This window comes from Pezoporus occidentalis, unplaced genomic scaffold (assembly GCF_034315485.1).
Source record: "Pezoporus occidentalis ecotype Australia unplaced genomic scaffold, CSIRO_AGI_Poc_V1 ctg20, whole genome shotgun sequence".
NCBI classification, from domain to species: Eukaryota; Metazoa; Chordata; class Aves; order Psittaciformes; family Psittacidae; genus Pezoporus; species Pezoporus occidentalis.
In genome coordinates this window covers 2,437,084-2,454,380 of record NW_026913856.1, presented here as the reverse complement: position 1 = coordinate 2,454,380, position 17,297 = coordinate 2,437,084, and the positions used below count along the sequence as shown (strand labels likewise).

Below are 17,297 nucleotides of genomic sequence, written 5' to 3'. Positions count from 1 at the left end.
CTGAGGGAGCTGGGTCTCTATAGTTTGGAGAAGAGGAGACTGAGGGGTGACCTTATTAGTGTCTATAAATATATAAAGGGGGAGTGTCACGAGGATGGAGCCAGGCTCTACTCAGTGGCAAACAATGATAGGACAAGGGGCAATGGGTACAAACTGGAACACAAGAGGTTCCACTTAAACTTGAGAAGAAACTTCTTCTCGGTGAGGGTGACGGAACACTGGAACAGGCTGCCCAGGGAGGTTGTGGAGTCTCCTTCCCTGGAGACATTCAAAACCCGCCTGGACACATTTCTGTGTAACATTATCTAGGTGCTCCTGCTCCAGCAGGGGGATTGGACTAGATGATCTTTTGAGGTCCCTTCCAATCTCTAGCATACTGTGATACTGTGATACTGTGATATGTTTTAAGAGCCACTGTAGTGTCACCACCTCCCATTTATTTTTCATGGACTCCAAAAAGAAGGTGCTAGAAGATATAGTAGATACTGGATGTACTCAATAACACAAGTACTTGTTACATGTAACCCACATGCTGCATAAGAGAGTGATTAGACTGCATGGGATATGCACTAGGAGAGATAAAGGGGGATACTCAAGCAGAGGAACAAACAGATGGGATGAGGCTTGAAAAGAGTTTGGAGGGGCATCCTGATCAGACTCTGTAGCAGCTTTTTGATATTTGAATAGCAATTTTAGGTACTTGTTTCTTGTCAGAAGCTCCAGATGCAAACAGCATGTCCCTAGATAGTGTTCTTCTGCATATCTAATTTTGACCACAGCGAGCTTTATATTCATTGTGACACATAATCAAGATATATGTGACACATCAATATGAGTAAACAAATACATAACTCTAAATAAATTATTAGCAAAGCTGCTTGAGCGGGTTGTATTGGAAGCTGCTGTAATCATGTCAGGTTGATGACAATGAAAATAATTCTGGTTTATTCGCAGATCCTACATAAATCCTTAAGGGAAGAAAAAATAAAAAATGTACAGTGCCAACATCCTTCCACCCACATCTATCCAGAGATAAAACTTAAACAAATGCTGGCAGTAAAGAACCTGCTTTTCTGACACATTATAGTGTTATTGAGCCTTATTGGTCTCTAATGAGGATGCAAGTCAGGATGTAGTTTGAAGTTATGTCACCTTCAGTAAATGAACCATGTCACATATTCCACTGGTGAATTGTTACACGATTACAAAAATTAAAAATATGGTTTAAGCTTTAGCAGCTATTACCACTGGCCTTAGAAACTATAGAGAAGGCAAGCTAGAAATGGTGGAATTTATACTGTTACATTTTTTGCAAACAACAATGAAATTTAAAAAAAAATGAAAAGGAAAAGGAAGAAAATTACACCTAACTTCAAGAACACGCAATAGCAAAACAGCATTTGTAACCTGTGGAAGCATTATTTTACAGACCCATCATTTTAACAAAACTCACACTACTATAAGCTTTTGAAGAAAGTTTTTTCCGCTTCCTTGGAGAAGCAACCAATTGGAGGAAAAATAGCTCTGGCAACGGGGCCTACAGAAAATCACTGTGAACCACATCTTTCTGTGATCTTTATTATACACACTAGCAATAACAGCAGTGTGATGAAATGCTGCTGGCTCTTGCTTCTTGTAGAGGACAGCACCACAAACCTAATTCAGATTCCAGATTTTCTGAGGCAGTGCGATGCCTTCATTGTTGTGAGGAAATAACATGTTTTATTTCTAAATGTAACAATAAGAAAAAAGATTCCAGAAAATAATATGATGCCATTAAGTGATAGAAAAGGATTTGTTTAAAAAATAAACCGGTGAACAGGAAGGAAGAAAAGTGATTGAAAAAAGGTTTTAAGTTACAACAAATGTACTTGGGCATGATTTGCTGCTGTGTTGCTCAATTCCAGCTTAATCAAGGGAGTTGTGCTAGCATGAACCAGTCAGGAATCTGGCCCACACTTTAAAGCAATTATTTTGTTAATATGCTAATACATCATGCATATTAAAATATTATAAAATATTGACTTAGATATGCAAGGTCTTATTGTCAATTATAATTAGCTATGAAATTTTATAATGACTAGCAGCAATAATAATAACAATAAACAGACTGAGGACAAGATGTCTGGAATATTTTGTTTCTTTCAAAAGATATCATGATTAAAATAAAATAATAGCTCAAATGAAATCCCTCTCTTACTGATAGATAAAACATCAAAATATTTTAATAAAAAAAATATTTAAAAAGGATTTATTATAGAAGTATTTAAAAGTCATTCCCTTCCTGGGACTTATTTTTGTAACAGTACCCTTTAATTACTCTTCTGTTTCCTTTGCAGATAAAATATTGCTGGATATGCCAGATTTGAATCAGGAGTCTAGGATTTTGCATCAAGCCATTCTTACTAGCACACCCTCAGCAATAAGCAAAAAAGATCTCCCTAGCATGTCAGTATGTACCTTTAAAAAAATCCTCTCCTCTTTTTTTTGGCCAGAAAATACTATCATTCTTTGCTATCCAGCAACTTTGCTGGAAGTTGCTCAAAGCTTCCTACCCTGAGTAGGGTCTTCATTCTAGAAAGAAATGTGCTTGATTGTCTAAAACAACATTCAGTTACAAACCTCTACTCTGACCAACTCCCTTGCTTCAGCCTTACAGAAAAAACAGTGCAGATTTTATCACATTCCACTTAAAGTTAAATGAATTCAGCACATCAAACTAGATGAATACTACACAGTATTTTTAAGATTAACCATATTTTATTTAGAAATTCTAATTCAAATATGCAAAATGCAGATGGCCAGTTGTTAGTTGTTCAGTTAACAATGCACTCATTTTGCTAATATGATACGTATATTGTCAGTTTAACCATGTTTCCAGTTTTCTCAAAGTAACTTCACATGAATTAGTCAATCATGTTTTCACTAATGACCCTCATATTCCTTACATGAATCCCTATCTGTTTTGTGCCCCAGAAAGCCTTATTCCCTTCTAAAACACCACCTAGTATCCTAACCTTGTTTTTTTAACTCTGAACAGTGTTCGCAATTCCAGTATGTTTTGTGAAATCAACGTTTGTAAATCTAGAACTAAGATGTCTGGCCTGGTTTATAATCCCCTGAAACCAGAAATAAAGGAAGTTAAGCTGTTCATGCAAATCTCTCTCCTTTTCCTTGCCATAATTATCTTTATTAGCTCCTCTGACTTTTTTTTGCACTGAATTACTCAGATGCTTTATTCACAGCTGCCTGACATACTTTCCTCTGAAATCAGAGGTTGCTAACGTCTATTCAGCACCCCATACCTGAATTTCAATGCTTGCTCCTGAGCTACTGAGACTGTTTTATATAGAGATTGTTTCATAAGTACACTCCATTTCCATTTGTATTTTCTCATAACATGGCCACTCCCATGCTATTATCCATCAGGATCACCCCTCCTGCTATTCTTGATCTGTGGAAAATGCTAATGGGAAACTTTGTGAAATGTCTGCACTTTCACAGCTGAAAACTGCAGACTAGCTTTATACGATACACCCACTCTCCACTGACCAGTAGCAAATGCTCCATGACCCATTAGAATCTATGGATTTCTATGTTACCCTGTATTTATGCACAAACGAATAAAACTTACCTTAGTGAATTCTGTGTTTCTGTGCAAAAATGATGGTTTAGCTATTTTGAGTTCCACTAAGCCAGAAAAAAAAGGGTCAAGTAAAAAAGGTTAATATTCCTGAGCTTTTCTGGTTTAAACCTCCATAAAGGCTTATTTCCTTTTCTTTCTAAAACTTCCTGAAATTTACTCAGCCCTAAATTAGAAGTAATTATATGATGTATGAAAGTAACTCCCTAAAGTGTTAGAATTATTGGTAATAATGCCTATAGTAATTTTTACAATAAAAGGCTAAACAAGATTAAATAAATGACAGCATGAGTAAAGGTATTGATGGCATTAAAGAGTATATTGTAGCTGAAGGCTTATTCTGAAGAGTAATTATATGTCTCTTCCTTTTTAATTAGTGTCCTTATAAATTTTAAAGGAGTATACAATACAGATAACTGTAGTAGAGCATGTGCTGGGTGATGATTCAATTATTGTATTTATATTCTTGGTAAACCATAAAGAGTCTTTCTGGCTTTATGCCCTTTCCCATTAGATGATAGAATTGCCTCATACTTCTTCATTTCTAAAGAATGCAGTCGGTATGGGTAATTACCTTTGTCAAATAAAGCTCACAGCTTTGTCCTTGAGATTCCTATGCTCTGTGCCTGGAAAATATTTATCGTGGTCAAATCCCCATTTACATTTCAAGATCTTGTCTAAAGTTTCATCTATTGCTTTGACTAATAATTCACAAGATTTTGTACTAGTTGTGGCAGTTCTGGTACTTTGCCAAGTACTTAGGGAGGGAGATCAGCTAGCCACTAGTATGCTTTTTGTTTGGCAAGTGAAGCTGAATACTGAGAATCGTTTGATAAAGCAGTCTATCAACATGAAAATAATAGCTCCATGAGTGCCTGGAGAATAAGAAAAACAGAAATTCCATTAAAACACTTCATTCAGGGATTTAAAACTTGGCTAACAGCATTGCCCTAAGCTAAGAGAAATACACTCTCCCAGGCAGTCCGGCACCAGCTTTGGAATTCCCCAGTGGACTGATCTGTTGCATGTGTACGCGTATGACGCACAGAGTGTCAGGAGGGGGAGAAGTTTTAGAAAAGCCTTTTTCTAACCAGACACAACAGAACAAATGGATGCATGCTTCCTCTCTGTATTTCCCAGTATGTTGGGGAAGGCTTGAGTCTCTACTAATTATAAAAGAACTTGTCTATGCCTAAACACACGCACGGTAGCTGCTATTCAACCTGAATGCAGTCTAAGGAATCAGTGCTGCACACAGTCATAAAAAAAGGCTGTGAAGAAAAAATAAATCTTGAGTAGCCCACTCAGTGTCATGTCAGGTGAAAGAAAGCTTGGGGACTTTAAAGAGATCATCATTTAGCTGTCTTTAAAGTTTATGAGCTGTGGTTTCTGTTGGTGTGTTTTTCACAAATCTCAGAGTCTGACAACTAGAATATGTTTAGAAGTTTTTTCTTGTTGAAATCTACGGTATTATTCAATGAATTTCTGCTATGTAATATACATATTCTGGAGGAAAGGCTTACCTCATTTTTTAAAAAAAGAATTCCAGATAAGCATTGCTAATAGTGAATGCATTATAGGATACTTTTTGTTTTCAAAGAATTCACTCGAATCCTGTATCACAAGCATATCTCAGCTCCAGTTTAGGGGGGATAAGTATGCAAATATCAGGATATGCATATTTAAATGGGAGGAATATTGTGCAGTTAAATTATCTTACTCGTACACTTCTTTCTTGCTTAAGTTAAAATAGGTTCTCTGAGATAAGTCTTCGCTTTGGTTTCAAAACCACATTAGTTCTCCACTTATTACTGCTTTTGTTATACCAATTAACCAGCAATGACTGAAAACCAGGGCAGTTCCTTAGCATTAATGAGGCACACTGTGAGGATGCTGGGGAAGTATCTGCTATGTGGCTGTTACAGCCACTAGAAGATAAAAATGGAAATCTATGGAGCTGGAGGCAGAAGGAAGATAGAGCTCAATTATTACATGCCTTATACATTTAAGGCAATCTGATAGCTTGAATGACCAGTGATTCTGAATTCCTGTGCAAACCGCAGCAAAAATGTTTGATAAATAAACCATGGCTATTTGATTTTTGTTTAGTAGCTGAGCAGCATTGAAAACACGTAACTTAGGAAGTCCTGCAAAACCTGTACAAAAAACTGAGAGAATCCCAAGGAGGTTAGCCCAGCCTGAACTCTGCTCTGCTTCACTGCCCAGGAAAATTGCTAACCAGTTAATGCAACACAAGCATGTCAATGGGAACAGTAGTTATAGCTATAATTGTAACTTATACAAACTAAAAAATGGATTCGTGTGTTCAGATGAACGGGATTAGTGTCTCGACTTTACTGAATAGCAGAAAATTCCATTTCAAAAAAGGACTAAGGAGCCAAAGATGTGATGAGCCTTTGTACACACAAAAAAGACGCACCAAAGGAAATGTCTGTAAGTTAATAATTCATTCTCACTGCACTGCAATTCAGGCTCTCAGAGAATACTTGCATATGTCCCCAGATTCCTTTCCTGTTCAGGGCATAGCTCCAGAGAACCCAAACATATGAGCAGCAGCATCAGCCCCAACTTACAAAGCAAGCCCCAATTTACAAAGCAAGGATCTATCCACCCCTGTTCTCTCAAGCATCTAACTAAAATAAACCTCCCAGCTATTTTAAGCTCATCTAAGTCTCAACTACACCACAAAACAATAAGCGATCTCGTTATTCCACTATTTAAAGTCCAGAGTCAGTGAGGAAAAACAAAGTTCACCCTTTATATCCACAGACCAAAAGGTATATTCTCATGGAAAGTGCATTTTTGCCAGGGAGCCTCCATTACAGCCTTTACCCTGTAATCACCTAGATATTCCGGCTCCTGACTTACTCTGCAGAGTGAAATTGGATGTATAGTAATATGGAAAGAAAATTTAAGAATCAATTCATGGGGGCAATATCTTTCAGTATTACTCTTGTTTTCAGTGTCAACACATGTATTTCTTCTGCACATCCTAAGCCTGTATTTCAGAGTGATCTTTCAAAGATGTCAAAGTTCTTTGTAAAATTCTCTTCTCCTAAGAATCCATGTGACAGAGTTCATCAACATTCTGCTCTGCTCTCCTGAGACCTCAGTTGGAGTATTGTGTATAGTTCTGGTGTCCTCAATATAAAAAGGACATGGAACTGTTGGAACAAGTCCAGAGAAGGGCCATGAGGAATGGGTTGCCCAGGCACGCTGTGAATCCCTGGCAAAGTTCAAGGCAGGTTGGACAGAGCCTTGGGTGACATTGTTTAGTGTGAGGTGTTCCTGCCCATGGCAGGGAGGTTGGAACTAGACGATCCTAAGGTCCTTTTCAACCCTAACTATTCTATGACTCTGTGATTCTATGACTTGAACATAGAGGAGTGACCACATGACCAGAGAGGAAAAAAGTTAAACAACAAATAAGCAATAATCGATCTGACAGTATAAGAAATCATACAATAGAAAGAAATGTGCAAAGCAAATGGAACATTTAAGAGTAAACAAATTGAAGGGTATTAGTGGAGAGGATTGAAGCTGCAGCAGGAACTTATCTACTGATTTTTGACTATTCTACTGCAAAATGTATAACTGTAGGTGAAATAATGAAACTGTATGTGAAATACTCAATATCACCTGTACCACATTAATCACATTCAGTCCAGTCTTTTTCACGCATCCCTCTTTGCATTGTTCCAACTTTAGTTACCAAAAAAAGATTCAGATGGATATTTGAAGAATTATCTCTAGGGGCCATGCAATGTGGCACAGTATGTAGCTCACCTCAGTATTTCCACCAGCAGCTAAGGGATGATACAAAAGAATAACTTTGTCATGGTGACAGCAGAAAACTGCCAAAAACTGCTGGTGTTTGAAGCACAAATTTAGCTGCAGATAACTTACCAGCACCAAGTTCTGAAAAAGAGATTTGTATTTTGGCAAAACTTGGTGTTTACCTATGAAAGCACTGATACTGCAAGGTATATTTAGGATCTCCTATGGTGGGAATCAAGAAAAAACAAACACTATCATGACTTGTGATTAGTAAGCACGTTTAATGGCTAAGAAATGGTCTGCTCATTGCCCCACAGGAACAGAGGTGAGCTTTGAACTGAGTCCGGGTAGCAGGTAGCCTAAGAAGAGAAAATGCTCTCATACGAATGATGCTGAATTATTTTTATGGGAGAAATCATCAGTCCATTAATATTATTGTTGCTGAAAGTATAATGACACACTTTCTATTTTCTTTTGCTGCTTGTGTCTGCCTCCAACAGATTTCTATTACTTTATAACAGATTTTGCTTATTACCGTGTTGGAAAAAAAATCTAAAAATGCCCATTACACCCTGCTTGACAGTTCTATGAACAAATTTAGTTTCTGCTTGAGGAGTTTAAAAATAATTTCTCTTAAATAAGCAAAGATAGTAGTCTACAAAATTAAGCTCTTGTTTTATGTAAATGTCAAATAATTATATTAGGAATGTGAAAATAAGCCATCAGCAGGAATGCAAATGCTCAGAACAAGATTGGCATTATTATTTTCATAGCCTGTCTGATAAGAGGCAATTTTACAGCAATGAGAGACGCTGAGGCACCCATGAAGTCTAATGACAAGTCTGATTTCTTGCAAAATTCTTGAGCATAATTATGTTTTAAAATTCTGAAGATGCAACAGGCAGACTTTATTCTGACGTAGCTTAGTGAAGTGTCCTTCTGTTAACTTTGGTCTGACACACACGTATAAGGGAGATTAAATGTTGAATTGGAGGAGTTTCTTGAAAAGTCATTCTTTTTATTTTGTTCTCATTTTGACTTTTTCGGAGGAAAAAAATGTAAAATCACTTTAGATCATACTATCCCAATGTCTGGAAACTTTGGATCAAAAATGAATAATTCTGCTTTCCATGCTGCTGGTAAGTTTCATGATCTGACTTTCCTCATGTGCTGAAAAATTGGCATGGAAATTTTATATCTTTCACCTTTAAAGTCATCAAAATTATTCACAGTTTTGATATTAATCTGGGAAAAATATGCCGTATGAAACTAGAGCTTGCTTACTTTCCTTATGCAGTTCTATTGCCTGTGTCGACTTGGTTTTCCTGCAAGCACAAGATATTAATGCTAATTTATCAAAGCAGTGTTTGCCTGCAAGATTTAACAGTAATTAACAGGTCACGGTTGGCACTACTGGCAATGAAATGCACACATTGTTACAGTAGGTCATAGGAATACCATTTACAGGGGTTGTAAGCTGAGAGCCCAATTTATGCTCAGACCTGTCTTTCTCATTTCTGTATGCCATTTCAGTTACCTGTCACAGGTTCCTAACATGTCTGTGTCTGAAAACAAGTACCACAGAAAAATATTGCACAACAAAAATGGGCCCTATAAGCAAATTTTATCCTCCCATTCATTATTGTCACAGCTACAGTACTATGAAACTGAGCATTAAGGGTTCTGCATCATAATACTATATCCTTTGAAAAAGATACTCTGGGGGGAAAGCCAGCATTAACATCACCCTATTTTCTACATGCAAGAATTAGCAGCACTGATCATAGGACTCAGAAGACAAATATTCTTTGAACAATGTGTCAAGTGTGTATGCACATATGGGAATTATGCATATACACGGATTGCAGAATAGATACATCAGCAGAAACATCTTCATAGTTTGTGTTTCAGTTATGACGATGACATGGGATGACAGACCTACATTCTGAATCTGTTCTTCTGCTTCAATATGTCAAATGTATAGCCTAAAATAGAGTGCTAATATTAATAAGAAATTGTATTGTCATATGTGATCCTGTCAGCAGCGCCTACAATTCCAAGTTAATCAAGAATTGTTCTTGATTACAATCTTCATGATTAAAATTGAGGATGAGGGTGACACTCCTAGCTCCCAAGGACTCAGTTGTGCAGGTCAGCCACAACAGTTTTGTGGATCTGAACAATCCATGTTCTTGTTTATAGCTGTATATGAGCAAGTGCATTCATATGTATAAAACAGGACTAGTTTAATGCAACATTACCCATACTCTTAATCATTTATGGTACTGAAACATAATATCACTCAGTGTTAAGAACTTCTGGGTTGAGTATGCAATTTACTTCTACAACAGTAAAGCTTTATTTCTTTTGCTGTTTTAATATAACTAAATGTAAGGCTTTGTTTGTGGGATTTTTAAAATGTTTTTTAACATTTACCCTATATATCATGTACATATGTGCTCATGTATCTCTTCAAAATATATACTGCTATAGGCACTGAAAAAACCCAGCAGTTGTGAAAACTAAAAGATACAACTTCAGCAGAAAGTAAGTTTTCTTTCCAAAATCCTGTAATTTAAAAATCCAGTGGGTTTTACTTTTTACTGAATTATATAGTTTCCACTGCACATGCTGTTAAAATCCATTATAAACCAAACAGAACTGGAAGTCAGTATATAAAAATACTCACTAGTTTCAGTAGCTACAATAGTTATGTTGTGCCACATATTCGTTTCTCTGTCCAGTGGTGTTGCCAGAGTTATTTTCCCATCTTCTGCATTAATGTTGAACTGTCTCTCAAGGTCGGTATGCCGATCAATGGAAAACCTACAAAATAGACATCCCTGTAATCTACTTAATGAGCCTGGTGTAATACATACAATCACAAGACAATCTAGGGAGCCCTCCGAGAGCTGCAGTTTTATAGCCAAATGCATTGAGAAGCTCAATAGCATAATAATTTATAAGACAAAATGAAAAACTGAGACTAAAAAAAAGTTATAATTATTGCCTAAGGAGTAATTAGCTGTATACCCAGTGTGAAGGTCATAAAATGCCCTCGGGTTCACTGGATAACATCTTTGAAAAACGGTGCTGATCAAGAGTTAATTACATAATCCATCACATTTATTAGACAGTTTCTATTGTATTTCACAGCTACTGATGATAATTTCAACAGTAATGTATTAAGCACACAAAAATGGTGGGCTTCATGGTTATTTTAAAAAGGGCTGAATAATATTATTTTACCAATAAATTTCAGATTAATGAGGCATGAACTATTCACCAAGCATATTATCTGGTTATGGGTCAAGGAGCTCCATGGGCAGAACACAGTTAGTGAATCACCATTTTCCCATAAAACACTTCAAACCCTGAAGGACTCATTGTTTTACGGATTGACATCACTGATTTTTAACAAAACAAGTTTCATCTGACAGGCAGTTGGAGTCTGCAAATGTTAGTGTCCGGGTAAGTTATGCAGTCTCAACAGAGTCAGCTTGTCAACAGGAAGGAGCTGCAGTAGGTTGCTCCAACGGTGCATTAAGCAGGATGATGATTTAATGCTTAGAACAGGATCTCCAGGAAAGCTTTTATGTTTGTCCATTTTCACAGAGTTATTTTATTAATGCATTATTTGCAAAAAGAAACTAAATCACAAAATTAAGCCTTCCAATTTTTTGACAGGAAAGGTACAAAATGAGAGTGTTTAGTGATAAACTATTGATACGGTTCAACAAAAATTGACTTCAAGGGGTTTTGCTGAATCCTAATTGTGGATTTATATAAAAGTCTTTTAAGCCTTTGTGTCTATGTATTACAGAACTTAACAGCATGCATTGACAATTTTTACATCTGTTCTGCATTATATCTTGGCATAATAGGGTGAGTTAGGATACAGTATAAGACTGGATCACATTATATAGTGGTCAGAAAGGGACTCAGACTGTCATTTCCTCATTACATTTCTACTTTTTGCAAATATGCTGCTATATTCACTGATAAAAGACCGAGAGTATATTTTGTTACAGTGACAATGGCACAGTTATCTGAATATCAGTTATTCCATTCTGGTTTATGCTTTATCAAAAGCAATTTCCAAAAAAAAATCTGTTTTCAAAGCTCCTTTATATGCTACAATAAACATATTCTGATGAACTCAAACTCATTCCAGCACAACACAATTGATTTTGATAGACACAGCATTAATATCTGATTTCAAAGCTTAGATTATGATGTTCATTTTTTTTTTTATTTCAGTGTCAGATATTTTCATATTTAGAATGAAAGATACATTTCAATTAGGTTGCTTCTGTAGTGCATCCAGTAAGATACAATACACGTTCAAAAATTAGTTCTAAGTTATAAAAATTTATCAAAATTTTAATGTTTAAATGTTTACAGACTCTATTACTAAAGATCAAAGGTAGCATAATCATGCTTGTAAGGTAATTAACAACTAACAGACAAGAGTGAAAACCCCTGTTTAATTAGGAATTGGGATTTGTTAGCCTGAAGTTTTCTGTTTTTTAAATTCTGAGAAGAACTAGTTTTACTCATTTAAAAATGAGAAGTTTGGTTAAGAAGAGTACAAGGAAAAATACAAAGTAAAACTCCAAATACATGTGCCTAGAGCTGGGCCCATTCATCTCTATTTGGACACTGAAGTAAACTGAATTTCTAGTGAGCTCCACACACTCAGTTCTCACTGGTTTAATGGGAATTGTCCTGTCCTCAGCATTTCTGAAAATCAGGTCACTTGTGTGGAAGAACGAAGCTGTAGGTACCTAACTTCAGGCAATTGCATTTGAAAATATATGTTCACCTTATTTTGATATCTCCCTAGTTCCAATTAAGGTATTAGAAGTATTCTGATACTAGTGAAGTTAGTAAAAAAATATCTTACAGACTTTCACAGGTTGAAGATTTTACTTAAGAGAATACAAGAACAACAGAATCAACTTTTATTTTAAGATGTCATCACTTGAAACTCTTTTAATTCTTGATGCTTTTGTAATTATGAAGAAAGAACTGGTATCAGACATTTATGAATGCTTTTGCAGTTCAAAAATGAAATAAAATATGAAATTCTTATATGATGTTTAATGTTTACTTGACCTGGGAGTGACATAAATTCCATTGAGATAACACACAATTTTTCTCTAAGGATCAATCCTTTTTGAAACTTCCAATCACAGTCTTCCTGCAGTACAACATTTCAATTATAAAACTGGGAGTGTAACATCTGTGAGTTTATTATATTGCATTTCGCCTCACCTCACCCCAAGAGTATTTATTCATAGTGGAAAACCAGCATTCAAAATGAAATATTTTTAACATAAGACATGAGGTTTTACAAACTAAATAAGAGGTAAAACCCTCTCCTGATTTTAATTTGATAAATATTGGGTACAAAAATAAAAAATGAAAACCTGCAGTGACATAAACCTGGGAAAACTAATAGTACATTTGCAGTTCTGCTTTTATGATAATGGTACTGTAACTCTCTTTAGTGGGAAAGCACCATCAGACCCATAAACTAGACATAAAACAAAAGAAAATAATATCTTGGGAAACAGTATCTTTCGGAATTGCCCTAAGCCCAGCATAGGTTATTGGGAAGTTTTGGTGTGTATGGGTCTGCTATGGCCATTATAGGAACAACTCCACAGTGGTTTAGCAGATGACCTGCTCCTGCACTATTGCCATTGCTGTTACAACTTAATTTGATCTATTCTTTATTTGCACCGATGTAAATAAGAGCAGAAATCCTTTTTTTTTTTGCTGCACCTGCTGAGATTTGAATCGCAGTATTGACATCTCATCAGTGTTAAATCTCTACTGTTTATTAATGTCAGGCAGATTGGACATGCTACTTAGTGACAGATAAACAGCTGTACCATTAGGAATGCAGAAAATATTGTATCTAGGTTTTTAAGACCTGCTGTGAATTAAGAAAATGATCAACTGCTGCCAAAGATAAAATCTCTGTCAATATGAATGGGGAAAACCTGCCACAGTGAAGCTTATCTCTCTACAGAGAAAGACACTGAAGGACAGTGATTTATAGGAGGGCAGATGCAGTGTAAGAGGAAAGATTATTATTCATGCTTTTTTTTTCTGTGCACCTGGATCATGCTTTGTCCAAGATAATTTACTGCAAGTAAATAGATCACAGTTATGAAATAACAGAAACATGAAATAAGTACTACTGGCATCAATAGATTTGCATGCTAATAATGATCTTTCAAGCCTAATTATACTGTAAGCTAGAATGCACTACTCTTACTAAATAAATGATAGTAAAGCTTTACAAACTTGCTTAGCCAAATTCCCTGGGTCCATTTCCCAAGAGAGATGCATGCGGCCTAGGTGTGTTAAGATGTGAGTCAGTGATGCATGCTTTTGAAATGGCTAGGCTAGAATGAGACAAACTACTGACCATGTTTACAATTTTCAGCCAAATTTGTAAATCCCTTTCACCAGCAGACGTAAAAACAAGCAGGCCCTTATGTAACATCCACTGCAGAGCAGCAAGTAAAGATAAGAGAAATTTTGCTGCTTATTTTAAAAATGCTGGATTATGAAAGATATGATATAGTTAGACTAACCTAATAACTGATATGAAAAGATACTTCATATTCACTGGAGAAACAGACAAGCCTGATGTAAATGACAGTGATTAGAAAATGGTGTCAGGTTATAACAATTAGTATCATCTCCACAATGCTGACTGCTTGTGTAGCTTAAATTCCTTATGGCGCTAATGTAGAATGATGATTGTTAGCACCCAGACTTACTCCAAACATATCTTTACTATGAATTTGATGTTGTGTTTGTTTTCATAACACTTTTAGCAGCTACACATAGCAAAATGTGTTTTGGAAACACTTGCACCGTACCATACACAGGAGAAGTGTGCTTATCAAAATCAGATAGAAAACACTGATCTGATGAAACTGGAATAACCAAGTTAGATCATCCAGTATCTGAAGGCAGGCTATAAGGATGCTGGGGAGAGACTCTTCATTAGGGACTGCAGTGACAGGACAAGGGGTAATGGGTTAAAACTTAAACAGGGGAAGTGTAGATTGGATATAAGGAGGAAATTCTTTACTGTGAGAGTGCTGAGGCACTGGAATGGGTTGCCCAGGGAAGTTGTGAATGCTCCATCCCTGGCAGTGTTCAAGGCCAGGTTGGACAGAGCCTTCAGTGACATGGTTTAATGTGAGGTGTCCCTGTGAGGTGTCCCTGCCCATGCAGGGAGATTGGAACTTGATGATCTTAAGGTCCTTTCCAATCCTAACTATTTTATGATTCTATGAAAAAAGAGAAAATATTGCAAATCAGAGATGCAAAGTCATATGGGCATAATCATCTCTGACTTTCTGTCTTCAAACCAGGAATGGGTTTAGCCAAAGAAATACAATACATGTTTTGACAATCTTACAGCTACATGGAACAGGCTCAGCACTGTTAGTGCAGACACTGGCAGATTATTTAAAATAACTGCAAAGATACACTGATGATTCAACCCCATCTGACCTCCTACACCCTATTTTTGATTTTCATTGCTTTCCTGCTGTTTCATAAGACTACTCGTGTGGCAAAGAGCACTTTTGTGATTTTGAAAATTATCTGAACTGATAAATCTAACACTATAAACTGAATTCTACACAAGAATTCTCATAGAAATAAAATAAAATGGAATGAGACAGTGTCATGTAATGTACTGGAAAGCACACAGTATTCTACCTGTATTTTTTCAAAGCAAACATTAAAGTAGCACTACCTTATAGGACTGGAGGATACATCAGGGTCATGGGCAGTCACCTGACCAATCACAGAGTTAATAGCAGCATTTTCATGCACTTCCAGTAGGTAAGTAGGTGATGAAAAGACTGGTGGCTCATCAGCATCCTCTACTACAATTTTTACCGTTGCTGTATCCTTGAATGGTCCTCCACTGATGAAGCGAGGATCAATATGAATGTTGGTTGCTTCTACCTTCAGAGTATAGGATTTTTTGGTCTCAAAGTCCAGTGGCTGTTAAGAATGACAAAGATAAATGTTTTTTACTAATGGCCACAGAGAAAGAACAAGTGAATATAATGCTGATGGATGAAAGTTACGTGCATTTAAGCACATTCAGTGAGTTTTAATGTAATCACTTCCCACTCCCAGAAATCCAACCTGTAAATTTTCTAGGCATATATTGATGTCTGTTTATTAACCAGCCTCAGAGAAAACGAGACTGGTTTCTTGCTTTTCACAAAAAATGTACCAAAATATTCTCTCTTATGAATTATGCCATTACAATTACATACCAGATAAATACTACAAATTTGTTGGTGATGACGTAACTTGCATACTAATCACGCACTCAATCAGTGCTTTATTATTTGGAGATGATAAGAAAAAAATTTATACTAGCTCCACAAAGAATAAATATTTTATTACTTCCAGAACTATGTGAGAAATGCAAAGAACTAGCACTTACTATTTGATGGACAGGAGAGGCATTATGTGGAAAAATGTGAATTTGATCACAGAAGAAAATACTTCAACATTACTGCATATTAGGTTTGCACATATATTGCATGTTTCTGTTTATGGGATAAATTAGGTAGACATCTCTTGGGAATTTCTTTAGACTATACCAATTCCTATATCTTTTGTTTTAGTTTGTGGGTGTTTTGGTTTGTTTGTGGTTTGTTTGTGTTTTTTTTCCCCAGAAAAAGAACCATGAATCCAATTACTTTATTCTAATGATATACCTGCCATGTCACCATTGTTTTTACTATTTTGCAGTTGTGTTAAAACATCAGAGGTGAAAATGCAATGGGTTTAATGGAAGGAAATACCAAATAAAAACCAAATCTGTGATACTTTTGAATGTTAGGATTTCTCATTATAGGAGATTCAAGTTTGTGTCTTGAAGCACATCAGTATATTCACTATGTAATTCTCTTGTGTCTCACAATGATTCAAAATTCAAAGATGCAAATTGCCAAGCATTGGAAAGGTATTAAGATTTGCATTACAATGTCCCAGGGATAAAAAGAAAAGGACATAGAAACTCTGAATCTGCAATGCAAATACCAGCAAGAGCATAAATAGGAAACTTTAGGAAGTCTGTCAAAGCCTTCAATATGTGTACTTTCAAATTTTGTTGATTTTTTTTTTTCAGGTATGAATCAAGTTCTAATGGGATTTGCTCTTTCTCACAAATGCTAGCAAACACAAGAAAACCTTGCTACTTTAGCAGCTCTTAAATTAGTAAGCTTTTGCAATAATGAACGGTGATACATAAATCAACATATTCACAATTTGCCAATCATAGCTCCTGCATCATTTTTTTAATTACCTTTCATATGTTTTAAGAAATGACAGCACCCCAATACAATTAGTCATGCTTAATCAGAACAATATATTGAGAATTTACTCTGCATTGTCTAAAACCCATGAATTTTTGCTGGAGAAAATCTGTTGGGGAACAGTACCCTCCATACATCATCTACTGTAGTAGAACCAAAATTATTATTGCTGTCAAAATGAATATATGAAACAACATTATGCTAGAGCCTCAGTTATGAAATGAAGCTGAGGGAACTGGGGCAAAAGGCTAATTGCCTTAGTTTACAAAGAGGCCACAGAATCCAATAAATAACAGTAAAGAAGATCAGGAATGTATATCATCATTTTCTCTTTAGGAAAACAGAGCTAATTTTAGAGAAATATACATCACTTTATTATGCATCTACAGCACTGGCTTACTCAGTGAGAAACATAAAATGCAAACTTTAGGCAGACACTCCCCCTGACCTCTTTAATAACAGGTACAAGTTGAGTATTA

At 36.0% G+C, this 17,297-nt stretch overlaps 1 protein-coding gene across 3 annotated transcripts in view; it reads right to left on the bottom strand.

Moving 5' to 3' along the window:
• CDH8 (cadherin 8) overlaps positions 1-17,297 on the bottom strand; it is a 162,238-nt gene that overhangs the window by 43,395 nt on the left and 101,546 nt on the right. For all 3 annotated transcript variants that reach the window (XR_009964736.1, XM_062618270.1, XM_062618271.1), the window contains 2 exons: positions 15,234-15,487; positions 10,131-10,267 (listed from right to left, as the gene is read on the bottom strand). Coding sequence is in view for 2 of the 3 variants with exons in the window: in XM_062618270.1 (XP_062474254.1) it covers positions 10,131-10,267; positions 15,234-15,487 (391 nt within the window). In the remaining variant the exon portion in view is untranslated. The remainder of the gene's footprint in view (positions 1-10,130; positions 10,268-15,233; positions 15,488-17,297) is intronic.